A 25682-nucleotide genomic window follows, 5' to 3' on the forward strand; every position below is an offset into this window, starting at 1 on the left:
CAAATTCCAAGGAAGGAAATACAACTGGAAGTAGAGGAAAGATTTTGTCCTGGAGGTACTTGTGCTTTTCTCTGATAAGTTCTTACCAGTGTGTGTTTTCATGTGCTCATCAAAGTACTGTTTCATGTTGAAGTCTTTGCCACACCACTGGCACATGAACTGTTTGTGCCCAATGTGGATGCTCATGTGGGAACGCAGCTGGTACTTGTACTGAAACCTCTCATCACAGTTCTGCAACAGAAAAAACAGCAACCCATGATATTCAGGCATCACACATCAGGAAGCAAGGCAGTCATCGGACAGCATTCAAATGTATTATGTGAAGGAGTAAAGAATACCTGAATTAGTACACGCACAGACCCTCACACAAACACAGAATTTAAATTATTTAGCAAGAGTCGAATCTGGTCTGTACTAAAAGGTCTGCTGGCACAAGAGCCTTGGCAAGGAGCGTGGAAGTCACAACCTTTAGTTGACACAGCTCTTGGCAAAAGCCCGGCAGAGACATGGTTATGCCAACAGAAAAGTGCTTCTGTTGGCTTAAGGTATCATTTGGAGGTTTTGCAGCTTTGCCAGCAATCTCTGCTGGACTACGGCATGCCTCCACTAGAGGACTCTGCTCACACAGCAAAACCAACAGCAGCTCTACAGCAGGCTTGTTTTTCAGCAAGCCATTCTGTTTTCCAGCTATTATTTACTGGTATGAGGCAATTTCTTTCCCTGCGAGTCTTATCCGCAAGACTACTCTGGCTGCACTACCGCCATTACTACTACGTGTCTGGCTGGAGTTGTGCCCCGCTTTGTGGACAGGGTGAGCCACCAGACCTGCCCTGGAAACAGGAAGGGCTCTGCACCCCCTCTGCTTCCATCATGTGATACCCACAAGCATCCCCATCAGATGACCAAGACATTATCTGCCGCAGACATATGACCCGGTAAGTCTGTCCCATACGGTCTCCTTCCCGAGGGCAGGCATAAAATTACAATCACAAATGCACGTGAATGCATCAATGAGATACTCATCCCAAACCATGCGTGCGTGCACACACACACACTGTCTTAGATGTCAAGGAGGTAATAGTTTGCAGCGAGGACAATAGTTTTTCCCACAAGTGAAAATCAAGCAGCAATTTGTTTCTTTTCACTGTCGCCACTTCTACCTGTTTCAAGTTACTAGGCAGGACAGGGAAGATTAATGTAATTTGCATCAGGCTTTGCTATGAACACCGAGGGAAAAGTGGGATTCAAATCCTGCCGTAGTGTGTACTTGGGAAAAAAAATGACAGCCAGCAGTAAAAGCAAACCAAATACCTCTCAGTGTGAACTGCTGCTAGATGCACTCCTGCTGTGCTCTCCACATGGAGAAGAATTTTCCCCAAATTTTTATGAAACTGCATCTCATTTACACGTCAGTCAATTCAGTTTCCACCTACATTCCCTACTGACAGTGTTACTAATTTTATACCTTATGCTACCGTATCTAAACATATTAGCAGTTGCTGCCTCACCTCACATCTGAAAGGTTTCTCTCCAGAATGCTGTAGGGAATGTACTTTGAGAGACATACTGCGTTTGAATGATTTTCCACAGGTTTCACATGTAAATGGCATGTCCTTTGTGTGTGCTGCAACACAACAGTACATTAGAGGGTCATTCAAATGCAAACAGTTCTTTAACCAATTTTTTCCTCCAGCTCTGAGCAGGAAAATGATTACTACTGAACAGCTTATAAGCATAGACACATATGTACACACACACATATTTTGCTGCTGCCCAGTACTACAGATTTGAACTTTTTGCTAAGGATGAAGCTCAGACAACTGAGTTTGCCTTGTTATTTTTCTCCTCAAAACAGCAATTACGAGTTAAGAACCACAAAGACACATTATGAGGCAGAACCAACAGAAGCGCCGATCAATAACTCACCAACCATATGTTTCCGCACGTGGGCCATGGTGTAGAACTTTTTTTCGCAAATCTCACAAGAGAATTTCTTTTCTGCATATCCGTGGACAATCTTGATATGTTCATGGAGGGACCAGAGCTTCTTGAATGATTTATTACAGGAAACGCACTGAATGAATGGGATAAATAGAAGGAAGTTTAAATTAGAAAGATTCAGTGATTCAAGTTTGTGGAGTTAAGCCACGTATCTTCCTCTTGCACGACAAAAAGAAGCCCAAAACAACTCAAAATGCTGTACACTGTCTCAGACTGCACTTCAGCTTACACTTACTGTTTCACAGATGAAACAATTACACTAAGAAAAGCCAGATCAAGCAGGATTAGAGGGGATGTTAACACACCGCATTTTGGTGCCACCTGAAGAGCACCACAGCCGCTGCAATAACTTATTTCCAAAACACAACAGCATATATAGCGGGATGCAGCCCTCGAGGAGCTAACACAGAGAAGACAACTTCACAGGCACTGATGCTGCTGGTGTGGGAAGAATCCAAACCCCTGGTGTGGGAAGAAGCCAAACAGAGGTGGAGGAGGCCAACACCACCAAATTGCCTTAAACCCATCTGCAACGTCCAGCCCTGTCTTTCACAGGAGCACTGTGACCCCTCAAACTCCAGGTCTAACAGCCCATGAACTACTCAAAGCTCTCTCATCCTTTTAGCTCTACCCAGAATATAGCTTCCATCTTGCAGCTCTTGACCATGCGGAGAGTCTGGTACACAGTTCATACAGCAAAGCAAGTTGTCACCTCCGTCTTTCGTGTTCTGACTCTTCATTTATACGTATCAGTAGCACTGTAGGTCTAAAATGACCATATACAAACAATGTTTTAATCCCTTCCCACAACTACTGTGAAATGTCCAGAAAGTCAGTGATGAGCTGGATCCACAGGCTTTCACGCATCTCTCTCTTTTCCAATAGTTAGTTCTTGCTAAAGGCTTGATAAAAAAGTCCTTGTACAACTTTGAAAATTCCAGAATAATCTTAGTTGTGAAACTTGATAGCAGACACATATGTGAGGATACCAAGTCATTTTCATCTTTGAAGCGAAGAGGAAGGAATTATGGCTTGTTACTTTTTGTTAGCTGTTGGGGTGTTTGGGGTTTTTGGTACATCTGCATGTTTCTGCTTATCAGTTATCCTCCTTCCCTCAAAGTAAGAAGGGCTGTATGCTGTTCTCTGCAGAACTAGCAAATACTATGCCTTCCGTCAAGTTAAGTTGTTTCTTCTCTGTATGGGCCAGTTACGCTGCTTCCACAGCGCGTGAATCTCTGCAGGCTTGGAAACTCTGGTACACTGCTCACCATGCTGACTCCAAGGAGAGCCTCTGCCTCTAAAAGTACCTACTCGGAGGCATGTCAGGAACAAACTATAGTCTTTGGGGTTAAAAAAAAAAAACCCTGGAGAATAAAGCAATGCTAAGAAATGATCAAAAATCCTTTGATTTAAGGTTAAGCAAGCCCTTGAAGCAGTCAGTCTACAATTTAATTGATGATCAGCAGCAAGTGATTTAGATCACTAATAGCGAGAGCTACTACACAGAGAGTCTAAGATAACAACAGAAATTCTGTGAAACTGCTAATTTTGAAAGGATGAAAACCAGAAATTACCTGGAAAAACAGATATATTCCATCACTTAGATGAAAAAATATAGAGAGGAGCCAGCCATGTTTATCAGTTCAATTACCACTTACATAATGAAACTACTTTTTTTCCTAGACAAAGCTCCATATCCCTCTTGACATATTAAAACCTACATTAATGTAAAACTTTCATATCCCCTTACTCCTTTTGCCAAGTGTAATAAAAACAAATTAGCAGGCAGCTGTGAAACACATTCCGAATGTCAGGACAGACAAAAATAATCATTGAATATATGCTTATACTGAGAACTTGAAGATGAGTAGCAGTGCTTCTGGCACTAGAAATATTTGGGCAAGTTTCTGGATCTGATTCTTCTGGTACTGGATATAAAACACAATTTCTACAATTTCTTCTTTTCCTGTCACTTTTGGACAGAGGACTGTAACCCCTCAGAAGCACATGGGTGCGTGGATTACAGGATGCTTCTCCATTCTATACCACACACAAACTATTCATGAATTCCTGTTTAAAGGCAAAAGATTTTATGCTGTGAATGAGCCACCTGGATGATAGGGCATTCCTTAAATTTACATTTAAATGTTCTCTGCTACACTAAACTTTTGAAGTATTTATTTCAAAAACTGCAAGGACATACTGAAATGTTTATGCATTTTACTAACTATGCTCAAGGCTCATTATCTTATATTATACTCCTTCCTTCAGTCTTCCTCCTATGAGCTGAAACATAAGGAAAAATAGCATAGCGTTATATAGAGCTGCATTCGAGTCTTACAGCAAAGAGAAATCGCAATAAATATTTCAACTGTCTCCCACACAGTGGGAATTGAATACCAATTCAGTTTAGCATTTAAGCAAACAAACAAACAAAAAAAATCTTAAATCTTTCTGGTAAAACTCATTGGACAGACAAAAAACTTGTTGCCCTACAAACTCTCGACATTTCAGCTCTGCAGAAATTGAACTCAAGCTGCTTCATGCTGGCAGTGAGATTATTTCAGAAGTAGGTGGCAACACTGTGCCTAGTTTAACAAGGCAAAAAAAGCACGTTCGAATCGCCAGATAAAACAACAGTGCCCCCAGTTAGATGAGAACATAGATGCCTATGAGCAAAGTATAAACCACAGATGAATCAGAACCTCTGAAACTCTTTCCACAACTTAAACTTTAAAATGGTTCTATTACAACACAGGCTTCCATTGTTGTATAAAATTAAAAGCTGCAAATCTTCTGGTGAGAAAGACCAGAGATCTTTATATTATCGGTGATATTTACTGAGCTTTTTGCACTGGGAAAAGGGCAGGCTCATGAACAGATTTACTTGCTGAATTCATACACTTCCACGTGCATACATGAACACTACTGTAAATTACTTGTATATAATTATCTCAGTAGGATTTTTAAAAGTTACATTTTAACACAAGTACAAATCCTGACTTCACTAGTTTCTCTCTCACCTGCTTGCCTCTCCAGTATTTTACAAATTTCTGATTCCAATACCAGCGAAGTGCCATAATTCCGTTCTCCCTTGAAACCTTACCTGGACATACCGTGACTGAGTTTCAAGACACTGAAACACTTTGAACTTTACAGCTAGCAATAGCTGCAGGTGCTCAGCACCTGAAGAAGGAGGGTTTATCCTGTCAAAGTACTTCACTGCAAATGCACTTGTTTTCAGGCCAGTTACTCTTGAGTCTGCCATTTGTTAAAGTAGCTTTGCGTTTTCCCCAACTTGTAGTTAAATACTAGAGTAACTCTGCTAAAGCAGATGTCAGTTGTACACTCTGTTCCCTGCAATTTACTTCTTTTGGAAGATACCAAAGTGTTGATACGTAGAGACAAGGTCTCGGTCAGAACCTGGTCTGCGCAAAAGATTTCCCCCTCTGAAGTGTCCACTAGCTGTATCCAGGGCACGACAGAAGGTATGGAAATCTGGCAAGCAGGTGAGCAAACCTACCTGGATATTTTTTTCACAGTCTGTTTGCTGGTGAAGGGACAGCTCACTTTCTAGAACAAATTTCTTCCCACATTTGTCGCAGATCTGCATGCGCCTGTGAGTGACGTTCATGTGCTTCTCCAGGTACCAGCGTGTGTTAAACACCCTGGGGCACTTCTCACAGGTTAAAGTCTCCTTCTCTTCACACTTTGATTTCTGCACAGGTGCCTTGGGCTCCTTTGCAGCTTTCTTCTTACGCTTGGGGGGCTCCACACTCTTTCTACGACCCCTTGTAGTTCTGGGTGATGGGGAAGTTGTGGCTGCTGCAGCAGATGCAGCTCTCCTTGTTCTCCTTTGTGCAACACTAACTTTTTCCACTCTTTTCTCTTTTTTCTTCTGCCTCTCATTTTCCTCATCATCATTACTGTCTTCAGTGGCCTCTTCCCCACTGTCACCCTCCTCTTCCTCACTGCTGGTCTTAAGAACAGCAGTCTCTTTGGACTGGGAGGGGACACCCTTCTCCCCTTTTGATACATTTAATGTTTGGTTGTTAAGGTTTACCTCTACTATAATCTGCTCCCTTTTGTAAGTCACTTCATCTTCCTCCTCTTCATCCTCCTCAGAGTCGTCAGAGTTCTCTCTATCTTCTTTCACAGCCCGGACCTCTCCTACTGATCTGTTCTCCCTGAAATATGGCTGCTCCTCTCTTTCATGGAGATGTGGTTTACTCATTTTGCTGTCCACCAACACAGAGTAAGGACTTCCTGACTCTCTCTTGTATACTTTGGTGGACAGATCAAGTTCCTGGCTGGCACCATGATAAAACGTGGGTGGCACTTGACCACGGCGACTGTCCTCTTGCGCCATCCCTGCTACATGCACGGCACAGTTTTCAACCAACTGTTGGCAAGAATTGGCTGTTTGACTCATTTGGGGGGCCCTGATTCATTGAGCACCTTTAATCCCAGAAAACCAAGTAAGCAGCTTTAAATCAGGATGGACTCTCAAGATCGATGCCTGTTCCATCTACACAGAATGAACAAAATATGATTCTCTGCTGGTGTTTAGCACTGATGTGTAGGTCACAGAATTCTGGTATTATGGCAAGAGCAGAGCAGTAGTAATTATTCTTCTGAAGAAAGTTGCCAACGAACTGTTGAACATTTTATCTATAAAAGACAACAGAGAAAACAAAGTCAATTAAAAAAAAAAATCACTAAAATCTTCAGCAAATTATTTTGAGTTTGTAAAATTATTTTGAGTTTGAGGGGTAAAGCACAGGGTATATTATCTCTGAGCTGTATCTGCTGGGGGTGGACTGTCCTATAGCACTATCTCAAGCAAAACTGGCAGTTAGGTACAAATATGCGCACCTTTTGTGGGCATCAGAACTGGTAGTAGACTCCCAAGATATGGAAATCAAGGCATGCTCTCCGTTTCAAAATGCATATTCTCCACCCACCAAAGATCACCGCCACCGGCCTCAACGCTGGGCCAAGATGCTGATCTGCGTTTCTCCTGGACTCTCGGGAGCACTGATGGCCCCAAGACTCTGCTCTACTCCCATACACCTCTCCATCAAACAAGGTGCACACCTACACAGAAATACCTCTTCTCCTTCTGTATCTCCCAAAGGGAGCCCATCCTTACCCAGAAAGAGGACATACTATACCAAACAACATTCCATTAATGTAGATATGCATGAAGAATTTCAATGGAGACATTTTCAACTTGCAGCACTAAATCAGATTAAGAACACCATGTCCCCTGCTTGTTTCCACCCCAGAGATCCCTCATACAGCCTCCTGATTTAAGGCACTTATTCTTTTGTCTCATTCTCCCTTCCCCCAGCTACTTATTCCTGAATGCAGTAGCCAAACAATATTACATTTGGCCATCTAAATTTCACTTGCAGTTATCCAAGTTGGAATTTGACCAGGACACTGTTACTTCCTCTTGCAAAAAATGCCACGTGATCCCTAATGAATACAAGTAATCAAGCTCTCACATCTATTTTTCTCCAAGACAATTACATTTTGGTAGCACAGTATTGCAACATCAAGCCAAGATTTTTGGCTGTGCAAATCAAATCAGAAATACATTGGAACTCCTGACCAAACAGCTAACTCAGAACTAAACCTGCAACTAGAGGGTGCAGAAAAGGAAAATTAAGGACAGAGCCTAAGAGACATCCCATGACTACAGGACAGAGAAGGACCCTAACAGAAAATGGATGGATCGAGCAGCTGAGTATGAAGAAAGCCGGATCCCCACTAGCAGAGTCTGAAAATTTCCTTGAGGCTGTAAGCTTGGGCTAAGTCCAGCAGACAGGTATACAACACTTGGATTTCGCAGAATCATGTGGCCATTTTTATCATTAGTATTCTTGGAGCAACAATAAAACACAACCGACCTAAAGCACTATTACAGACATGGATTTTTATGATAAATTTCCTTCCGCATCGTACTGAGTTAAAATACTCTCCGCACTACAAATGCAGTAACTTCCATCCAAACATGTTTTGATACAATTTGTATATTCTAGTTTCTATTTTACTCTTCTACCGGAAATTTCCGCCTTGAACAGGAGATGAACATACCGACGGTCTTGGTGGTTTGAATAATAAAAAAAGACTGAACCACGCCCTGCAATCTTTGTGAAGTGACACGCTGGGGAAAGTGACTGACCAATAGCCAGTTGTCTGATTACCAGCTTAAAGCTAATTAAACAGATTCTTGAACAGTTCTCCAGTATTTCCAAATGCACTCAAAAAGTTCCCTGAAGAAGATGCCTGACAGAGTGACCTGCAGACAGACTCACAGCACCGCACAGTGGGGTCCATTCCCGCTGCTGCATACTCACTCCATCCTCAGCAGGGTCTCAGCTTCCCAGCTCCAGAGGTGAGGCAGGAAGACGAGCGCCAAGACCCAGCTAGGCCAGGAAATACGTGGAGATGGGCTGTTAACATTGGCTTGTGATCACAAGTCGTATTCAGATGGAAAAACTAGTAAATAATAAAATAAACTGCTTGTGATTGCAAGCCAAAATTAACAACCCTATACCCAGGAAGGCCCTTAGAAAGCAGTGGGCATGATGAAATCCACTGTTTAGCTTTTCCTTTAACAAAATTTAATGAATTATTCAGAAGCTCAGAAAATCACTACGTCATGTAGAAAATGACACCCGATTATTTCCTCAGCATATTAAGCATCTCTCAAGTTGCACAAGTAAATCAGGAAGGCTATCAGAACGCTGCTGCTAGATAACCAGAAAAAGCAAAAAACTTGTCATGAAAAGGAAGCTTTACCTCCACCCCCCCTTCCATTTACTGAACATCGAAATATTATCTTTCCATATCCTACCATCATTTCACCTCTGCTCATTTAAGGAATATTCTGTATAATAAACCACTTTGTATGAACACAGTACCACTTCAAATAAAAACAACAAAGGGGCTTATTCTGAGTTATCAAAGCTATTTGGTCTTAAAACCACTTCACTCTGCAGAATCTGTAACCTACTTTCACTTTGAATACACCGCCTGCTACCCTCAAGGGACCCGCAACTTTCGAACAACATCATTTAACAGTCAAACAGCTGGTAAAGCAAAGCCCTCCTGATACATTTAATACCATCAACGCACTACGAGACTACTGACAGTTCTGAGAGACAGTAGTTGAAATACTGCCCAAAATATTTTAACAGAAGATTTTTTCCCTTAAGTTTCTAATCCTAAATGTAAGAAAGCAGGATTTGGGTGTTTTTATTTTTGCCCCCCCCCCCCCCCCCCCCCTTTTAAAAAGGTGAATCCACTTTTTTCAAAGCTGCTAAACAGCTTGGGCTCACAGAATGAATTTCAGCCATTACAAAAGGGAGCAATACAGGTTCAGATTAAAATGTAAAAAGGATACACAGTTTCAAAGCAATTTTTGAAGAAGCTTATCTAGACATAAAACCGAGGAATAACTCTATTACAAGCAGGTGCATGCAACACTTTGCAATCAATGATCATACAAGAAAGGTTTGCAAGCCTACGAATATTAAAGGCTCAAACCCAGAAAAAAGTACAACTTGCAGACACATGTGTAGGTGGAGGAAGCATGTGTATGTGGGAGCAACACTTCATACAATGCTTTCGCTACTTCTAAAGAAAAACCGCATTTCTTCACATTATCTGTACTAAAAATAGAACAATTTATAGCAGAGCGCGTTAGCACAATTACCTGCCCCAACTCTGGCTCAACAGATGCCTTGAAATCAGAACAGACCAAGTGCAATATACTCAGAGGTTAACGACTTTAAATTACACATCCTTAGTTTGCCCTCAGAGAGGGACCAGCTTCACAGTCTGGCTATCTCGTATTTTCGTCTAACCTGTGCCAAGGACGTACAATTTGACTTCTGGCAAGCATCCACCAGAAGCAGACAGTGATGTAAAGAAAAACACTGCTTCTTCCAGCTTTTGTAGTAAGTGAAGTGGTTGCACAGTCATTTCTGCATATCAGGGCTCCCTGTGAGCTACTGACCCCTGCATGGCCTACAGCTGTTTGCCTGCTATCACAAACAGGCTGCCAGCTCCACAGATGTACACTTAACTGCTCATTCTTTCTGCCTGGATGTTTCTGGTGGCTCCCATAAAAGGACAGAAGAGGCACTTCGGGGCACTCCACAACCAGCGATGACCCTGCCCACTCCTGGTCAATGTGACAGTGGCCTAATTTTTTTTTTTTTTATTTTTAACCAGTTTAATTACTGCCCATAGGAAAGTTATCAATATTAGCTCTGAAAATTGACAGACGCTGGTCTAATTAATTTTGCTGTAGGTTGGCAAGTCTAGAAGGACCGCAAGCACAAGGGTGATTTGTCTCCTGACACAAAGACAGCACTGTATCGATTTATTACTTAGTTAACATCTGGAAGCTCCCCCTACTCTTCCCAGATAGCCATAAGGACCAGAAAATTCCTTTAAAAAAATACCCATGCCTCAATTCACAAATCGGTGGCATTTGCCACAGAAGTTTTGCACACACCATAAGGAAAAAGAAGAGGAAGGGCAGGAGCTTGGGGCTTTCCTGCAGCTCACCTACTTCTTGCATGAAAAGTGAATACTATGAAAAAAGAGATTGCAGCAGTCAATGTCCAACATTAAAAATGCATTCATTTATTAGCCATCCATTATTTTCTTTCTTTGTTCTAACACAGCCTTTCGAGACAGGCACAGAAGGTAATTTTTTGTTTCTGTTTACAAGCCACTTGCACTAGATTTCACCTCCAACTTGGTAGAGTAAGTGGTGCTCACAACCTTCATATAGCTCACAAGACACCAAGACAAAATTATTTCTCCGGAAGTATATAGCACCTAATACGTGGGGGAATCTGAGCCACAGCTAACACTGCAGCACCAAAATACCACACACCTTATACAAGCATCACAAATAATTTGCACACTTCCTTTACAACACAAGACCTATAACTTTCACATGAGACAACCCCAAAACATCTTTTTCTCCCCCCCCCCCCGCCCAGTTTAAGAGCAGACAGATCTCAGTTTAACAGTATCTTTGTAATGGATACAATTAAGAGGCATTGCGGGGCATGAATAGGTTTTCCACTCTGCCATTTAGGTACACAGACCACTGTATATAAAACCAAGTTCAATGAGAAAGTTTGAGTATCTTGAAATTTGAAAATTTCTTTTCCATGAAACAAGACTTCTCTCAAACTACAGTTAGAGAAACTAAAAGTTAAAAGATTATAACTGTGTTATAATTAAAGGCAATGCCATTTTGCATATGCATTAACACTCTGAAGTTGTTACGGATCCTGAACGTCTTTTGGTTGGAAGCTACAATCCAGCAGCTCCATTAAGTCCTGGGGCGACCAGATTTGCACATAGTTTAGCGACCAGATTTGCACATAGTTTACAAGCAGTGAAACAACCATATGCATAAATAAATAACTTACATTATTTAAGATAATGCGCCAATTTCAAACTAGTTAAGTAGTTGCTGAAGAAACTACACTCGGAGCAGGACTAAGGCAGGGGCTGCAGGTTGGGGGGGTTGATTAAATACAGCTCCAACACTATGCCAAACCTGGGACAGGTTACAGTCTGGACACCACTCAAATGTCTAACCAAAACTGGAGCGCCAGCTTCCCTGCTTCCTGAAGCTGGGTCAAAGTTAACTCATCAGGTAGAAATTTCTAGTACAGCTAAACCCTATGTGAATTCAGAATGCAACAGCGTAGCTCAACCCTTTCAAAAGAGCAGCTTCGTTTTAAGTTAAATGCTTGCACACTTATTAGTCACATTATTTGGATACAGAAGTATTAGAACTATGGTAAACTGGCACATGTATTTATTTTGAAAGGCTGATAAGCGAATGCATCATTCTGGCAAGTATAAATGTAGAGGTAAATAAGAGTGTGATTTTTCACTTAGCTTCTGTTAATATTAATCAGTGTTATCCATTAATCAATTTCAAGTCAGCAGACAGGACAGAAATACAAGAAAATGCATCAGAAAAATATAATTTTCATTGCACAGATACAACTTAGCTTTAAGTATACTGCCCAGCACAAAGTTATGCAGTATATTTCCTAAAAATAACAAAACAGTAATGCTTTCTCACTACAACTCTGCTCTATGAAATCCTTCGGTGATGTGAATTCTGAATAGCCTATTAGCAAGAAACGCCTAGAGCTTGCAATGTGAAAACACGAATTGTTTGACTAAAATGGTCCAGTCACCTACAGTTCAATACATTAGCAATATTTCAGAGGACATGAAAAAAGAAAGTTTCAATATACTTGCACAGTTTGAAGAACAGGTGCATGAAACAGAATAGCGCACAGGCACAGCAATTCCCAGTTAGTGGGAAAACACATCTGGTACAAGTTACATCATGTCAGCGGATAGTAATCAGGACTATAACACAAGAGGGAATTATTTATATCATCGTACAATCACTCCTTTCTTGTGCATCTCAGCTGCTTTATATGCAAAAAACTGAAAATATGTTCTTAAGTGGCAAGTTTTATCTCAAGACAGAGCCACAGTCAGCACATCCTCACAGTGTTTGCATTTCTATGGGTAAGTACTCAAGCCTGCCTTTGCCCATGTAAATGCAAAATAAAAAGACTGACTGCGCCTAACGATCTATTCTGTCATCTGCCAGACGTCAAGGGACAGCTTGTAACACCCACCTAAGAGATGGTATCTGTAATAGGTTCACGCTTAGCAGAGCTACAAAGGAAAGGAGAGAAGAGTAATCCTATCTACTGTATCAGAAGGATAATTTTGTGCAGCTGACACAGACTTTGGGAATACGGTGTAACATGGCAAGAGGATACTCAGAAACAGCATTCACAACACAATTCCTGGGACTGTTCTGTGAAAAACAGAAAAAATCCTAATTCTCTTCTTTTCACTGCGAGCTCAAAATTCACTTCAAACAGATTCTCCCATCAACTCATATAAAGATCAGACATAAAATGGTGTGTGGCACTGTAGCTCGTATTTTGGTGAAATTAAAGCTATGCCACATATTTGGGCATCTCTGTCTTAAATGGATTAGTCTTGGTACAACTAAGCAAACTGACACGCACATCATAAAAAACCAACAACGTTGGCAGTAACTGAAAGTATTGCAGGGAGTCTTGGCAGGGAAACAAAAGACTGGAGAGTGAATAAATACCGTCCAATTCTCAAAGTAAAGGCCCGGGCAGAAGTATGTTTGACGGGGTGGTATATGAAAGCCTGAAGGTGCAGTACAGCATCTAGAATGTCCCATCTTCCAGGTATTTTTCTCGACCATTCCTAAAATAATCTATGATAGGTATCTTGCTAACTCAGCAGGCAACATATTTTCACTGTATGGAGCTGGCTATTTGCCTGTAAGTATTTAACAGACTAATGGAAAATGAAACAGACCATATTTCCAATTCCAGAAAAACGCCTTATATAATATCCTGCAGCTAAAACATAAAAACGATGATAAAAAACCTTCAGGCTTTTTCCATTTCTTAAGATGAATTATTTGGCTGTATCCAGAAATCTGGTTTGAGGGACAAAGGCTTTCAAACCAGTGATTTCCAGAACTGTGAATCTGGAATTTTTTCAAGCATTATCTCCACAGAAAACACTTTAAGAGGTTGCCATTTCAGAATTCAGCAGTATTATAATCCCTCAGCTTTTGCAATAAGCTGAAGGGTTTCTATTGGCTATGAACTAGTTTTAGATATGACAGCCATAAACCTCAACATTTTTCTTTTACTAGGCAAAACCATCTTGAAAGAAGTTCTCGTACACCATGATATACACTCAAATTAAAAGTCCAAGCCCTTCCTACTACCTTAAATATATAAAAGTTAAACACCTGTGACTGAATTAGGAACTTCCTTGTATTCAAATCTATTGTTGTGTCTCGTCTATATCTTTCAATGCAGAAACCAGAAAGCAAGATGAAAGCAAAACCAGGTAGTTACTATTCAACTGTAGTCACTCACATGTATACACCTAGCTTTCAAATTTATTACTTTTCTGTAATTGTTTGATAACTCGAAGACACAACTATGAAGCAAAAAAGGTTTTATGACCACATTAACAGATCATCTGTCCCTTCAAATTTGTATACTCATCAAAATATGTACCAGAAATTCAAAACTACCCACTGCTATGATACTGAAGGGCAATTGTTTCACCCATTAGCCTACTCTTTGTTCCAAATCACTTTTTATTGCCTAGCTTTCTTCTTGTTCAGTGGCAAGATTCCTTTTTGCTTTAAAAACTCTTGCTTTCATCATTATCTGCTCACATATCTTGAAGACTAGTAAAAACTGCACTAAGATTTTAAACCGTCCATTTATATTAATAGATGCCAGTGATGACACTTCTTATTAAACATTACTAATTTATTCTAAGATTGCAAATGATTACACTAACAAATAGGCTACGCACAAAACCATATGAAAACAAAAAGGAAATCTATCATCAAGATCTGTACTTCTGTTTCCCAAAGTTAGCATTTTTCCTCCCAGAGAGGAGGAGCGGAGAAAGAGGCACTAGATGTGTATCAGCGTCTTTGAATATGTAGATGGAGATCAGTTGAAAGCGCTCAAAAAAAAATGTAAGTGGTCTGTCCACAAAGTAAAGCTGACAGGTATAACTTCCACCTGGACATTTATTCTGGAGGAAAGGTGTTTTTCCTTGGTTTAAGCTGACAGCACTAACTTGGCAAGAAATAATAAGCTTTTATATCCAGAATAGACTTACCTTCTCTCCTGGCAAGTCCTAAAGGAGACCTCTGCAATATGCAGAATGGAGGCAACAATCAAGTTTTGTGTTTTTTACAGAGGGGTTCAGTTTAAGAAAACTCACAGACAGGTTCACTTACTTGCTTACAGCTTTTTGTTTACCAGCCTGTACTACCCATCGCGGCATGTAATGTGCTCCTGTATAATTTATCTTTTACACTGTAATAATGGAATGTTTAAAATCATCTCGTCTGAACTGAAAACATGATGTTACACACACACTTTGCAGAGTCCCTCAGTCAGTTTAATGTAGTTTTTAAAACATACTTTGACTCATTTCCAGTCTACCAGTTTATCTTAAAAAAGCCTGCTAAATATTTTGCAACTTTGCTGAGAGTGGTATGTAGTAGAAAAAAGATTTAAATAGCAAAATCTTCTTTGGCTTCATGAAGTGTGAATTTGATCTCTCTAAAATAAAGTTTGTTCTTCTCACATCATTGGAATGTGGTTACGGATAGGTTTAAAATCCTTTCCATTTTTCATTTAGAGCTCTTTACACACTAGATAATTTTGACTTCAAAACCAGCAACAAGTTTGTAAGTAAAAACCTCCGTAGCAACAAAAAAGCTTGCAGCAGGTGCACAACTGTCCTCTGCACAGTAGCAGATGCACTCGCTAGGAGCGTGACTCACCACTCTCGTACTGGTAAATGCTGGGCTGATGGAGAATTATCACACGGAGCTTTCCCTGCTGTTCCTTACCTGGGCTTCTCTTAGTATCTCCTCTTTTCAAACTGCCCACAAAAACACACCTGCATTTGCCTGCAGAGTTTCAGTTTTATAATTTCTAGCAGCATTTTAACTACCGAATCGCCAAATGCTACTCAGATCAAGCCCAGCTAACCTTGTGATAATTACGTGTGTTCATGCAAGCACAAATCACCAGCAGAACTGCTGTCCTGGAATGAATGTTGAGAAGTTTAAGTAATCTAGTGTTGACAAAGTCTAAATGTGCCAATACCAAAACTATACTATTGTAAGTGTTTCTCCTTGCACAATGTCACAACGCTCCTGTAAACCCTGAAAAACCATTCGGTACGGTTATCTTCCACCACCAATTACTGTCTTGTTTTGAGCTCCTGAATCTTCTGAAACATTACACACGGAGTTTGTTTTAGATGCACAACGTAAGCTTTTGATAAAACACACCGTCTTGCTTTTATAGTATTTACATAATTTAACGAAGCACATTTAACAACACACAAATTTATCAGCTTCCAAAAAATGCTAACCAAGTAACAACACTTCAACAGAACTCCTATTTGCACATATTCTACCTTTGCAAGTAGGAACTACATTCAGCGCTCTCCCTGAAGTTACCAGAGTTAGACATGGAGATATAAAGCTGTTCAGCAAGTCTATGCCTGATCAAAACAGACACTGTACCACGGCAGCAGTCCATTTCAACCTTCACATGTTTTACAGTTGCAATTCTCAAGCATAAATACTCTTCCCACTGATACAATGGATTTTATTCCGTTTTTCCTCTAATTCATTATGCAGCTATGGACACCTTATCTCCGCTTTGTATTTAGATTTCCTTCTGGGCAAAGTGGGGACAATTATCAGCTAAGGCCAAAGCTACCTGAGCATTTTAAGCTGATCTAAATCTGTGTGGCTGCCAAAGGAGGCAGTAGACTCTTTCCCTATTTATATGCCAACGCTGGCATTCTTATGGTTGCAAGGCGAGATGCCTTGGGAAATCAGTCTGCCTGGAAAATAACCATTCCTTGGGATAAATATTCAGCTAGATCAGTTCTCTGAACCAGCTCACTGTGCAACTTCATGAATACCACCATGCATTACAAGATTTTGCTTCCTGAAATAATCGATTTGTTCTACGGGTGCAATCTGGCTTTCACCTTCCATAAAATACCAAGGTAAGAGAACCAGAAGCAAGCACAGTAACAAATTTGTGGAAAACATCTGATCATTATGCTTAAGAATTGAGGTTGAAAAAATAATGTATTTTCAAGAACCTGTAGCAAACAGGATTTTTTCTCAAATGAGTTCAGCCTTTGCGTAGCTCATGTTCCTAATGATTATGAAAATATTCTCAGATATGAGTTCTCTCTCCTTACTGACATGTTGTAATCCAAACCCACAGATTTACCTTTAAGAACAGTAGGATCAGAGTTACAGGCTTCAAGTCAAATCCACCTCTTGGCAAAGGTCTGAACGAACTATCACAGAAACTACCTCGGGACCTACTCAGTGGTGCACGAATTCCAAACCTCAGCAATGAGATGCTGTCTTTACAGCAGCCAGCAAGTTTCAGGGTGAGAGAGAGAACACTCGTGGGGGGGGGGGGGGGAACCAACCCCAAAACTTTTATTTTCCCTCTTGGCAAAAAGGAACAACAGTTACTTAGCTTCCCGAGCAAGACAGGGAACAGCATCTCAGTGAGACTCTCAATAAGATTGGGGTTATTTGTGCGAAGGGAGGGTGAGAAGGGAAGAAGAGTGTCCACTGACAGCAGGGATAATTAACTTCATCTTATTGTCTGAATTTGAAGTGCTTGGAGTGTGGGATAATAGAAGTCGGTTGTGCACAGGAGAGATTATGTTAAATGATTTTATAGCACCATAAGTGGGCTAGGTAATTTATCAAAGATAAGTAGAAGGTGGGATCCTTCATCAAGAAATCTGCAGGTTAGAGGAAAAGCTATGAAAATCTGAAAGAGCGAAGAGAAAACAGGCTGGTTTAGGAAACAAGTTTAAAAAAGGCAGTAGAAAACAGTGTAATAAAGAAAAAGTAAGGTGAGGGGACATCAAACAGGAAAACACAAGAACTGGATGAGTTTAGAAAGGTACAAGTGGAAGAAAAAAAGTGCAACAAGGTATGTGTTAAAACAAAACTACCTGGCAAAAAGTTGCAATTAAATTCAGGACATAATTTTTCTCAGACCTTTAAACTGCAGTCAGCATGGCATTTCACTCTGACTAATAGATTTTGTCCTGCAGCTAGTAACTGTGAAATGAATGATTCAAGACATGCAGATTACAATAAAGCAAACTAGAGATTCTCAGCAGCCATTTTTACTATTACATGACATGGGCGATGAAGATTTATTAGGATATGTTTCTGTCCATGCTCAAGACTTCTGAAGTCACATCCATATACAACAACTTGTATTTTCATAATGTCAAGCCTACTGGTGTCACAGTGCATTAAACACCTATCCCGACATAAGTCTCTTAAAGTGACAAGCAGTTAAAACATGGGAAATCTAAGCACAGTTCATGTCACTTAACAGGGAACTTGGAGAATTTACTACAGTGAGAAACCATACAAAATATCCTGAGGAATGGCAATGCATCTGACCCCATCATTTATGTGAGAAACACCTCAGATTTGCTAGCCTGAAAAAGAAAAGAAAAAAAGGGGAAGTTACTGGAATCAAGGATAGTGCTCCCATCATTGTATGAAACAGGGTAATTTGTTAGAAAGGACAGAACCAGAAAACCTACAGAAGTATGACCAGGAAGGAGAGCTGCTTCTTTAAAACATATGTAGCAAAAAATATCTGCATCAATCAGAAAACATAAATACTCCTGTTCAGCAAATGGCCAAAAATATTACAGTGACACAGCTAGTTGACAGTACTTGCTATGTGTCAGGATATTGGACACTAACAGCAATCAGGCTTTTTGTTAGAAATAATCTGCCTTCTACCAATAAAATTCACAGTTGTTGCCGTATGTAATTTGTCTTCAGACAGCACTATTAAGACACATTCCATAATTCCCTTTTCATCACATAAGCACTAAAAAGGCTTAAATAAGCATGACCTGCAAGCAACTGTGGAGTTCAGAACAGATTTTTGCCGTCTTCCACGAGACTAGTCAGGCATAGGAAAAGCCAAGTTCTAGTAAGCTTTCTGCACCTGCAAGATTCCGCTATGTTCCAACTCAAATATTTGCAACTTTTTGTGTAGAACATTCCCATAAAAGAAGGTATGTAGATCAATGGATGCTTGTCTGTAAATTTTCGACTATAAAACTTTCTGCCTGTAAAAAAAGAAAAACTCTACTACCTTTATCCTACCAGGCCATCTGTCTTCACAGTGGTACCACAAATATTCCTCCAAGATTCCAGCTGAAAAACTTTCTGTTCACTTGTATTTAGTACCTGGGACAGAATGAAATTGGCTCAAGGGGTTTTGTCTCAAACGTTAACATGGATCCTAATTCCAGTAACCTATCTTCAAGCAGGCCCACTTGCCTTTCATATTACATTCCTAAAATCACTTTTCCACTGAAAGAATCAAGTTTCAAAACTTAAAAATACACAAACAAGAGAGCAAACCGGCATAAAGTGCTGGCAGTTGCTTAGCACAGCTAAATGTTTCTCTTGAGTGAAAACTACTAGTCTGAAACCTCCTCAGGGAAGGGTGTCTGAAAGTGTCAAGGAAACTAATGCAAGCTGCTTGTGTTAATGAGTTTAAGCTGCTGGCACCAGAGCTACCGCCAGAGTTTCACTCCCTATGCAATTGTTTTTCAGGAGGGAGGAGCAACCTAAAAATCACCAATTTAAGATCACTTGGCAAATTAAACATTTGCAATGGTAATTTGGAAATTAGATACTAGAAGTTTAGGTTATAGTGAATGTTTCAACTGAACTAGGAAAGTCTGTCTGTTATGCTTTTACTAGTTACGAGACCTACATGAATTCTACTTAAGAGTTACAAGCAAACCCCACCCACTTTCCAAAATACTGAAAATGAAGATCCTGCAAAGACCCAAAATGGTATATGATTTTACTCACACTTACTCACTTATAAGACTATGTGTTTAAACAGAGTTTGCAACTTCAAGGACAAATCATATTTTTAATAAAAAGTTCTTAAAGGCATAAAATTTGTCACTTCTAGACAAAACATACTGTTATGCTAACAGAGATCAGTTATTTAGACTTTTGATACAATAAAGGAGTTATTGCAAAGTTTTTAAAAATATGTAAGCCTAGTATTTACAATGGAAACAGATGGAAGTTAGGCATTTAGATCCACAGAAAGAACAGGTTAAAAACTACAGACTCTTATTGGAAAACACTGTCTGAAATAATTCAGCCATAATTCCTCAGCTTGAGGAAGCTCAAGACATTATAGAGTGATGTCAACTGTAGACAGTATCTGCTCATTGACTGCATTAATATTTAAAGTGTATAACTTCATGATAATAAAATGACCTCCACATAAAAATCTACATTTTCTTCTAAATGTTGTGGGGGAAAAAACCCAAACTTTGGTATCATAAGATTCTGAAAAGACAAACAGCACACATTTAGCAAAATGTAAACTAATATTGTTTTAAAAAAACAAAATTATGTTCTTTATAATGTACTTCAACTTCCATTTAGAAGCCAAGATCTGGATCTTGTAGGTAGAGCACTGTTTCACAGCAGAATACATTAAGAGATCAGCTGTTCTGTGCTGTAGGAATTTAACCAAGTAAGAGAATGGATATAAAATATTTTAATACAATAATAATCCACAGAATCAGGTTGCTAGAGAACATATCAATCTTCTCAATTGGTTGGTACTTCCTTCCAATTATGTCTCTCTTTTTTGTGGGGTTAGAAAGAAATTTATTCTTTGATAAGGCATATTATCGTGTGCCACAGAGAAATAGGTCACTGATGACATGTAGCTTTGTCATCCCCTTAAATATACCTCTGCCTATCTCAAATATGCTATTGGTACACTACTCTTCCATTAGGCACTGATACGGCAGATGATACCAGAGCTGGAAGATGGGATCTTGTTTACTGAAAATATCTATTTAATGCAGTTATACAAACTCAGTGGACTCTTCCCAAGTGGTTCTTACATGGACATCTCATGCTCTAGGTGGTATGACACCAGAGCATGATCAAACCAGACAAAGTACGTTTGATCTATAAGCAATTTCTTGTACATATAAAGACTTTCCATCTTTAGGTGAAATTGCACCTCTCAGTCTGAAATTTCCACATTCTATAAATCTGGCAATGAGAATAAAAACAGAACATCCCAATATCTTGCACTTGCAACAGAACCTGACAAACTGCTTTTATAATTTAACTCCTATAGATACCTAACCATTCATATAAAACTGCTGAAGAATTTACCCTCCAGAAAACATCAGTTAAAGGCTTCCTGTACCAGTACTAGATGAGAAGAAATAATAATATAGTCAATTAAGTCCTTTAAAACAAATGAACAATAGCCTATAATGCCAAAGTCTCTTTTGATCATGTAAACATTTGAAAGTTTTTTTTACAAATATTACAACTGCTAAGCCACAAAACATTTACTGATCTTCCCAAATACAACTGATCTCAATTACCGCAAATAAATGCTGAAGTAGCTATAAATACTAGCCACCAAATACTAGATAAAATAATAAATAAAATCTTAAGTCTCTGACATCCTATTCCATGCAAATTGCTTAGTTAGAAAAATAAAAAGCCTTCATGATTTTGCACTTCTCTTTCAAACACATACTCACTGAAAAACCTTTCAAAATTTCTATCCCTCAGCTACACATTTACACTGTGAGTTTACTCTATATCTCAACTTTATTATCAACATCTAAATTTTAGTGTTGGCTGCCTGAGGCAGGGATGGGACTCTTCATCCATTGAGCACAACCACCATATTGCAAGTGCTTGATTCGTTTCTATAAAGCAGAAAAAAATGCATCTTACATGCAGGTGGAAAGACAGATAAAGGGGTTTCAAATAGGTACCGATGAAAACACTAGACCCACCTAAAGGATGTAAATTATCTGTTACCATAAAATATTAGATCCTTTTTATGAGATTTTCCTACTCCACAGCCTTTTTATAACCAGTGTCCATAGTCCTGCATCTACAATGTGCATTTTGTTAATACACAGCAGATACCTCAAGAGAAAGAGCACCCAACTTCCACATGCGAACAATCAAGCTGCAGTCAATCAGCACGGTGGCAAATCAAGGTGCACCAGACCATCCTTCACAAATCAATGCTCACATATTACATCTCCTTTATTCAGCGCACACGCACATACCCCACCATCATTCTCTTGATTCACCGCGCATACACCACTGTCAACAAAGCATGTGCCAGTTGCCATTCCCAGAACAATACAGCTCAGGTCATCCCCTGAAAAGATAAAAATGCACATTCCTCACACCCTTTATGCCTGCAGTACTTCCCTCGCTTTGACTTAAATCACTTCTACTGCACAAGATGCCACAACTCAGTTGTGATTCAAGATACTTACATAATACTACTAAGACCAAAGAGATACATTGTCTTGAAACATATCTTTTCATTCTAACAATACCTGTACCAAGACATCCACAGGACATAAAGTTGCACACAAGGCAGTTAAAACAAAACCCAAAACCCTGGGATGCACATATCACAACATCTGTCCCGAGAGCAAAAGAGAAGGAGGAAGATACCTAAGCAGAAGACTGAGGAAGAGAGAAAACATCCGATTTTTTTCCTTCACACACCTAGACCCAGAACCAGCTACTGGAAAAGGTAACATTTCATTTCCTCACCTACCCAATGACAACTCCAGTCCCAGAGGCGAGTGCATTTACGAACCGCCTTCCCTCCTAACAATCGCGGACCGTGCACCGTCGCGGCTGCACAATTAGCAAGTGACAAGGAGGAAGGAGAGGGCTGCCAGTGGCCCCCACACCTCCATGCCACCACTCCGCGGGAGGGGGCTGGAAAGCAAAGGCAGAAAGCGAAGAGAGGTGTAGAAAGGCAGTCCAGAACAGCCAAATACAGCAAGATTGGGGTTTTTTTTTCCCCCACACTTGCTTCGTGCAACTCACCTTCCCTCCCCTCCCCCCGGGCAGGTGGCACAGCCCCCTCCCAGCGGGGTGCAGCAGCCAGGGCAGATCCCCTGGCCCTCCGGCAGCATTCCTCCCCCGCCCGCTCCCCTCCTCCCGCGGGGGGCTCTCCGGCTGCACCCCCTCCGCCCGGGGGGTGCCCTGCCCGCACCCTGCTCCCCCGGAGGGCTGCGGGCCGGGCACGGCGCGCCCCCCCCCAGCCCCGGCTCCCTTCCAGGCCGGGAGGCGGCTCTACCCCGCTCCCTCCGTCACCCACCCCCGGGCTGGGCCTAGCGTTGCTCGGCGGCTGCCGCCAGGCCCGAGGAGAAGGGGGAAGGGGATCCCCAGCCGAGCGGGCGGCCCACACTCACCCAGGCCGATCCCCTCAGGGCCGCCCCCACCGCCTTCCATGCCGGGCGGCGAGGGGAGGGGGGCACAGGCGAGGCGGCGGAGGGCGGGTGGAGGAGGCGAGGCGGGAGGGCGGAGGGCAGGGCGGCCGGGGCCCTCCCTCTCTCCCTCCGCTCGGCCCCCTCAGCCGCCGCCGCGGCGCTCGAGTAGCCGCTGCCTCGGGCTCCGGCTCAGGCCCAGGCCCCGCCGCCGCCGGCGGACGCGGCTCCCGCTCCCCTCAGCCGCCGCCGCCGCCGCCGCAGCGCTACGTGGCCGCCGCAGCCAGTCTCGCGACTCCGCCGCGCGCACGCGCGCGCGCGCGTGCCGGTGCGGGCGCGCGCCGAGGAGGTGGTTGCCGCGCGGGGGGGGGGGGGGGGGGGTGGGGTTGGGGGGAGTGCGCGTGTGCGCGAGCGGGGGAGCGCGCGCGGGGCGGGGGGGCACGGGACACCCATAGGCTGAGGGGAGCGGGGCCGGCGCGCGGCGCCCAGAGGCGCATGCGCCGTCGGGCGGTTGCCTCGCTCCCCCCCCGCCCCCCCCGCTCCCGCTCCCGCTCCCGCCCTTCGCTGTTCACCTCAGGCTGCGGCGGGGCTGGAGGGGAGCGCGGAGCGCAGGTGAGGCGCGCGGAGGGGGGTGCGCATGCGCGGGGGCCGGCGCCCCGCGGGGCTCAGGTGAGGCGGCGCGCGCGGAGCCCGGTGCGAAGGTGGGGGAGGGCGCCGGCTCCCCTCAGCGGGGCCGACCGTTACTCCGCTGAGGTAATTAGAGAGGCCGCCCTAATTGCAGTCAGCTGAGCCGGGCAAGTTGTGGCGAGCGCACCGCCACGCTGCGGCTAACCCTGGCCCACGCCTTGCCTCATTCCGCGGGCACCTCCGTCGCTCCGGTGAAGGCCCCTGGTCGCAGCCCTGCCGCCGGCAGCCGGGGTAATAATGGCCGTAATGGGAGCAGGGTCAGCGCCGGGCCTCGGGGCCCCGCTCCTCACGGATAAATGGGGATGACGCTTCACACAGCGGCTGCCGTGAGGGAGCGGCTGCGGCCTCGGGATGGGAGGCGCCTTGAAAGGGCTCGTGTGTCGTGTAGGGTGACAGAGCTGCCCCTCAGGAGCCAGGTAAGACCTTAAAAAAGGCCGCATCAGTGAGGCCCTATCTGATTTCCAGTAGTCGGTCACTTCTGTTATGCCAAACCCCAGCTCCCACTTGTTCAAACCTCCCTCTCCCCTAAAAATACTAATAGCTACTTAACTCTGGCCTGTGGTTTCTTGATTACACCCACCTGCAGGGCCCAAGCCTGATGTATGAGGGAGATGTGACAAGAAGTAAAAAATAGTTTTTGCTGGTAGAGCTCCCTGTTGGTGGCAGGTATGGGGCTCATAAAGGGATGCAGGGAGGGTCGGGGCTGCTGCTTTCCAGGCTGGCACAGTGTCGTGCAGTGGTACCACCTCTCCCAGGAAGCTGCGAAGCTTGCTCCATAGCCCTGAAAACCACTGCTGAGTGCTGTGTAGGAGGGAAGAGCACTGCTGTGGTTTAGGTTTGGCGGCGGTAAAAGAATTAGCGAGAGTAGCAGAAACAGGAAAAGGGGGAAGGGCAGCAGCCCTTTTGGTAGTGTTAGCTGCTTCCCAGGGACTTCAGGAATCTCTCGTGCCATGTAGCTTTGGCTCCCTCTTGCCCACTCTCAGACTTGTGTTCCTGCTGTAGTCGCCTTTTAAAAATCCCTTTAGTCTGCAATCGCTTCTCTACCTGTGGTTTGTTTCCTCAACTGCTTTGGTTGCTGCAGATGCCCCTCCTACTAGTGTAGGGCACTTGATTTGAGGTTCTGCAAAAAATCTACACGCCCTCGCCCCCCTGAAATGTAATGTTACGTGCCAGAGTATTTGACCTGCTCTCGATTATTGAACATACAACCCAGATCTGAGCTCCCTGTGCAGAGCAGGGATTGGGGCTTTGGGAGTCAGAGTTCATGATCAAATAAAAGGGGCAGCGTAGGCTGGGGAAGCCCCATGGTGGGATCAGAACAATGTTGCCAGTTTTCTTCCTTGCCACAGCAACCCCTGTGGTGAGGGCATGGGAAAGGAGCAGAGCAGGGCACGCTTTGCTCTGACCAGCCCCACGGGAGCTGTTACTAGCTGGCCCAGTTCAGAACAGGCTCCAGGCTGTTCTGATCTCTGCTGGGACTGGAGGGCGAAGGGGGATAGCCAGGGGAGACCCTGGGCTTTGAGAGCATGGGCACTGTTCCATCTCAGCCCAACACCCTTGTGCAGTGCAGCTTCTTGAGAAAAATAGAGAGAGGATGTCGGGAGATGTGGTGCTGCTTTTGGTTAACTGTGTACATGTGAAGGATGCCACGTAGTAGAATTTCCTGCCTTGAAAACAGCAGGAAGAAAAATGTGGGGACCTTTTTCTTGGAAGGTGAATGAACAAGACAGCAGTGACAGAGCCCGCTTCCAAATGTGGGATTTCACAGAGGGACAACTGAGGGATGTTGGAAAGCAGTGGGCGCTCTTGTCCAAAGGAGTACAGATGAGGAGTAAAGCCATCAACTATTTCAACACCCACAAAGGCAAAGCTACTGCTGGTGTCCATCCATGGGACAAGAGTAGGCGGGGGCCTTGATGATCTCTCTCTCCAGCATGTGAGGAGAGCATTTGGTCTCCCAGGCTGTTTTGCTGTTC

The 25682-nt window shown here is 42.9% G+C and overlaps 1 protein-coding gene across 2 annotated transcripts in view; it reads right to left on the reverse strand.

Annotated features, from left to right (window-relative positions):
• The window catches only part of ZNF652 (zinc finger protein 652), a 27311-nt gene extending 3937 nt beyond the window's left edge, over positions 1 to 23374 (reverse strand). The window contains exons 1-5 of one of the 2 annotated variants that reach the window (XM_075523247.1): positions 23005 to 23374; positions 5525 to 6672; positions 1927 to 2074; positions 1509 to 1624; positions 87 to 231 (exon numbers count right to left, since the gene is read on the reverse strand). In XM_075523247.1, the coding sequence (XP_075379362.1) occupies positions 87 to 231; positions 1509 to 1624; positions 1927 to 2074; positions 5525 to 6433 (1318 nt within the window). In that variant the 5' untranslated portion in view covers positions 6434 to 6672; positions 23005 to 23374. Of the gene's footprint in view, positions 1 to 86; positions 232 to 1508; positions 1625 to 1926; positions 2075 to 5524; positions 6673 to 22358; positions 22469 to 23004 lie in introns of those variants that run through there. The other variant, XM_075523248.1, reaches the window with a different exon arrangement.
• Between the last annotated feature and the right edge of the window lie 2308 nt (positions 23375 to 25682).

Source organism: Mycteria americana, chromosome 22, assembly GCF_035582795.1.
Source record: "Mycteria americana isolate JAX WOST 10 ecotype Jacksonville Zoo and Gardens chromosome 22, USCA_MyAme_1.0, whole genome shotgun sequence".
Classification (NCBI taxonomy): Eukaryota; Metazoa; Chordata; class Aves; order Ciconiiformes; family Ciconiidae; genus Mycteria; species Mycteria americana.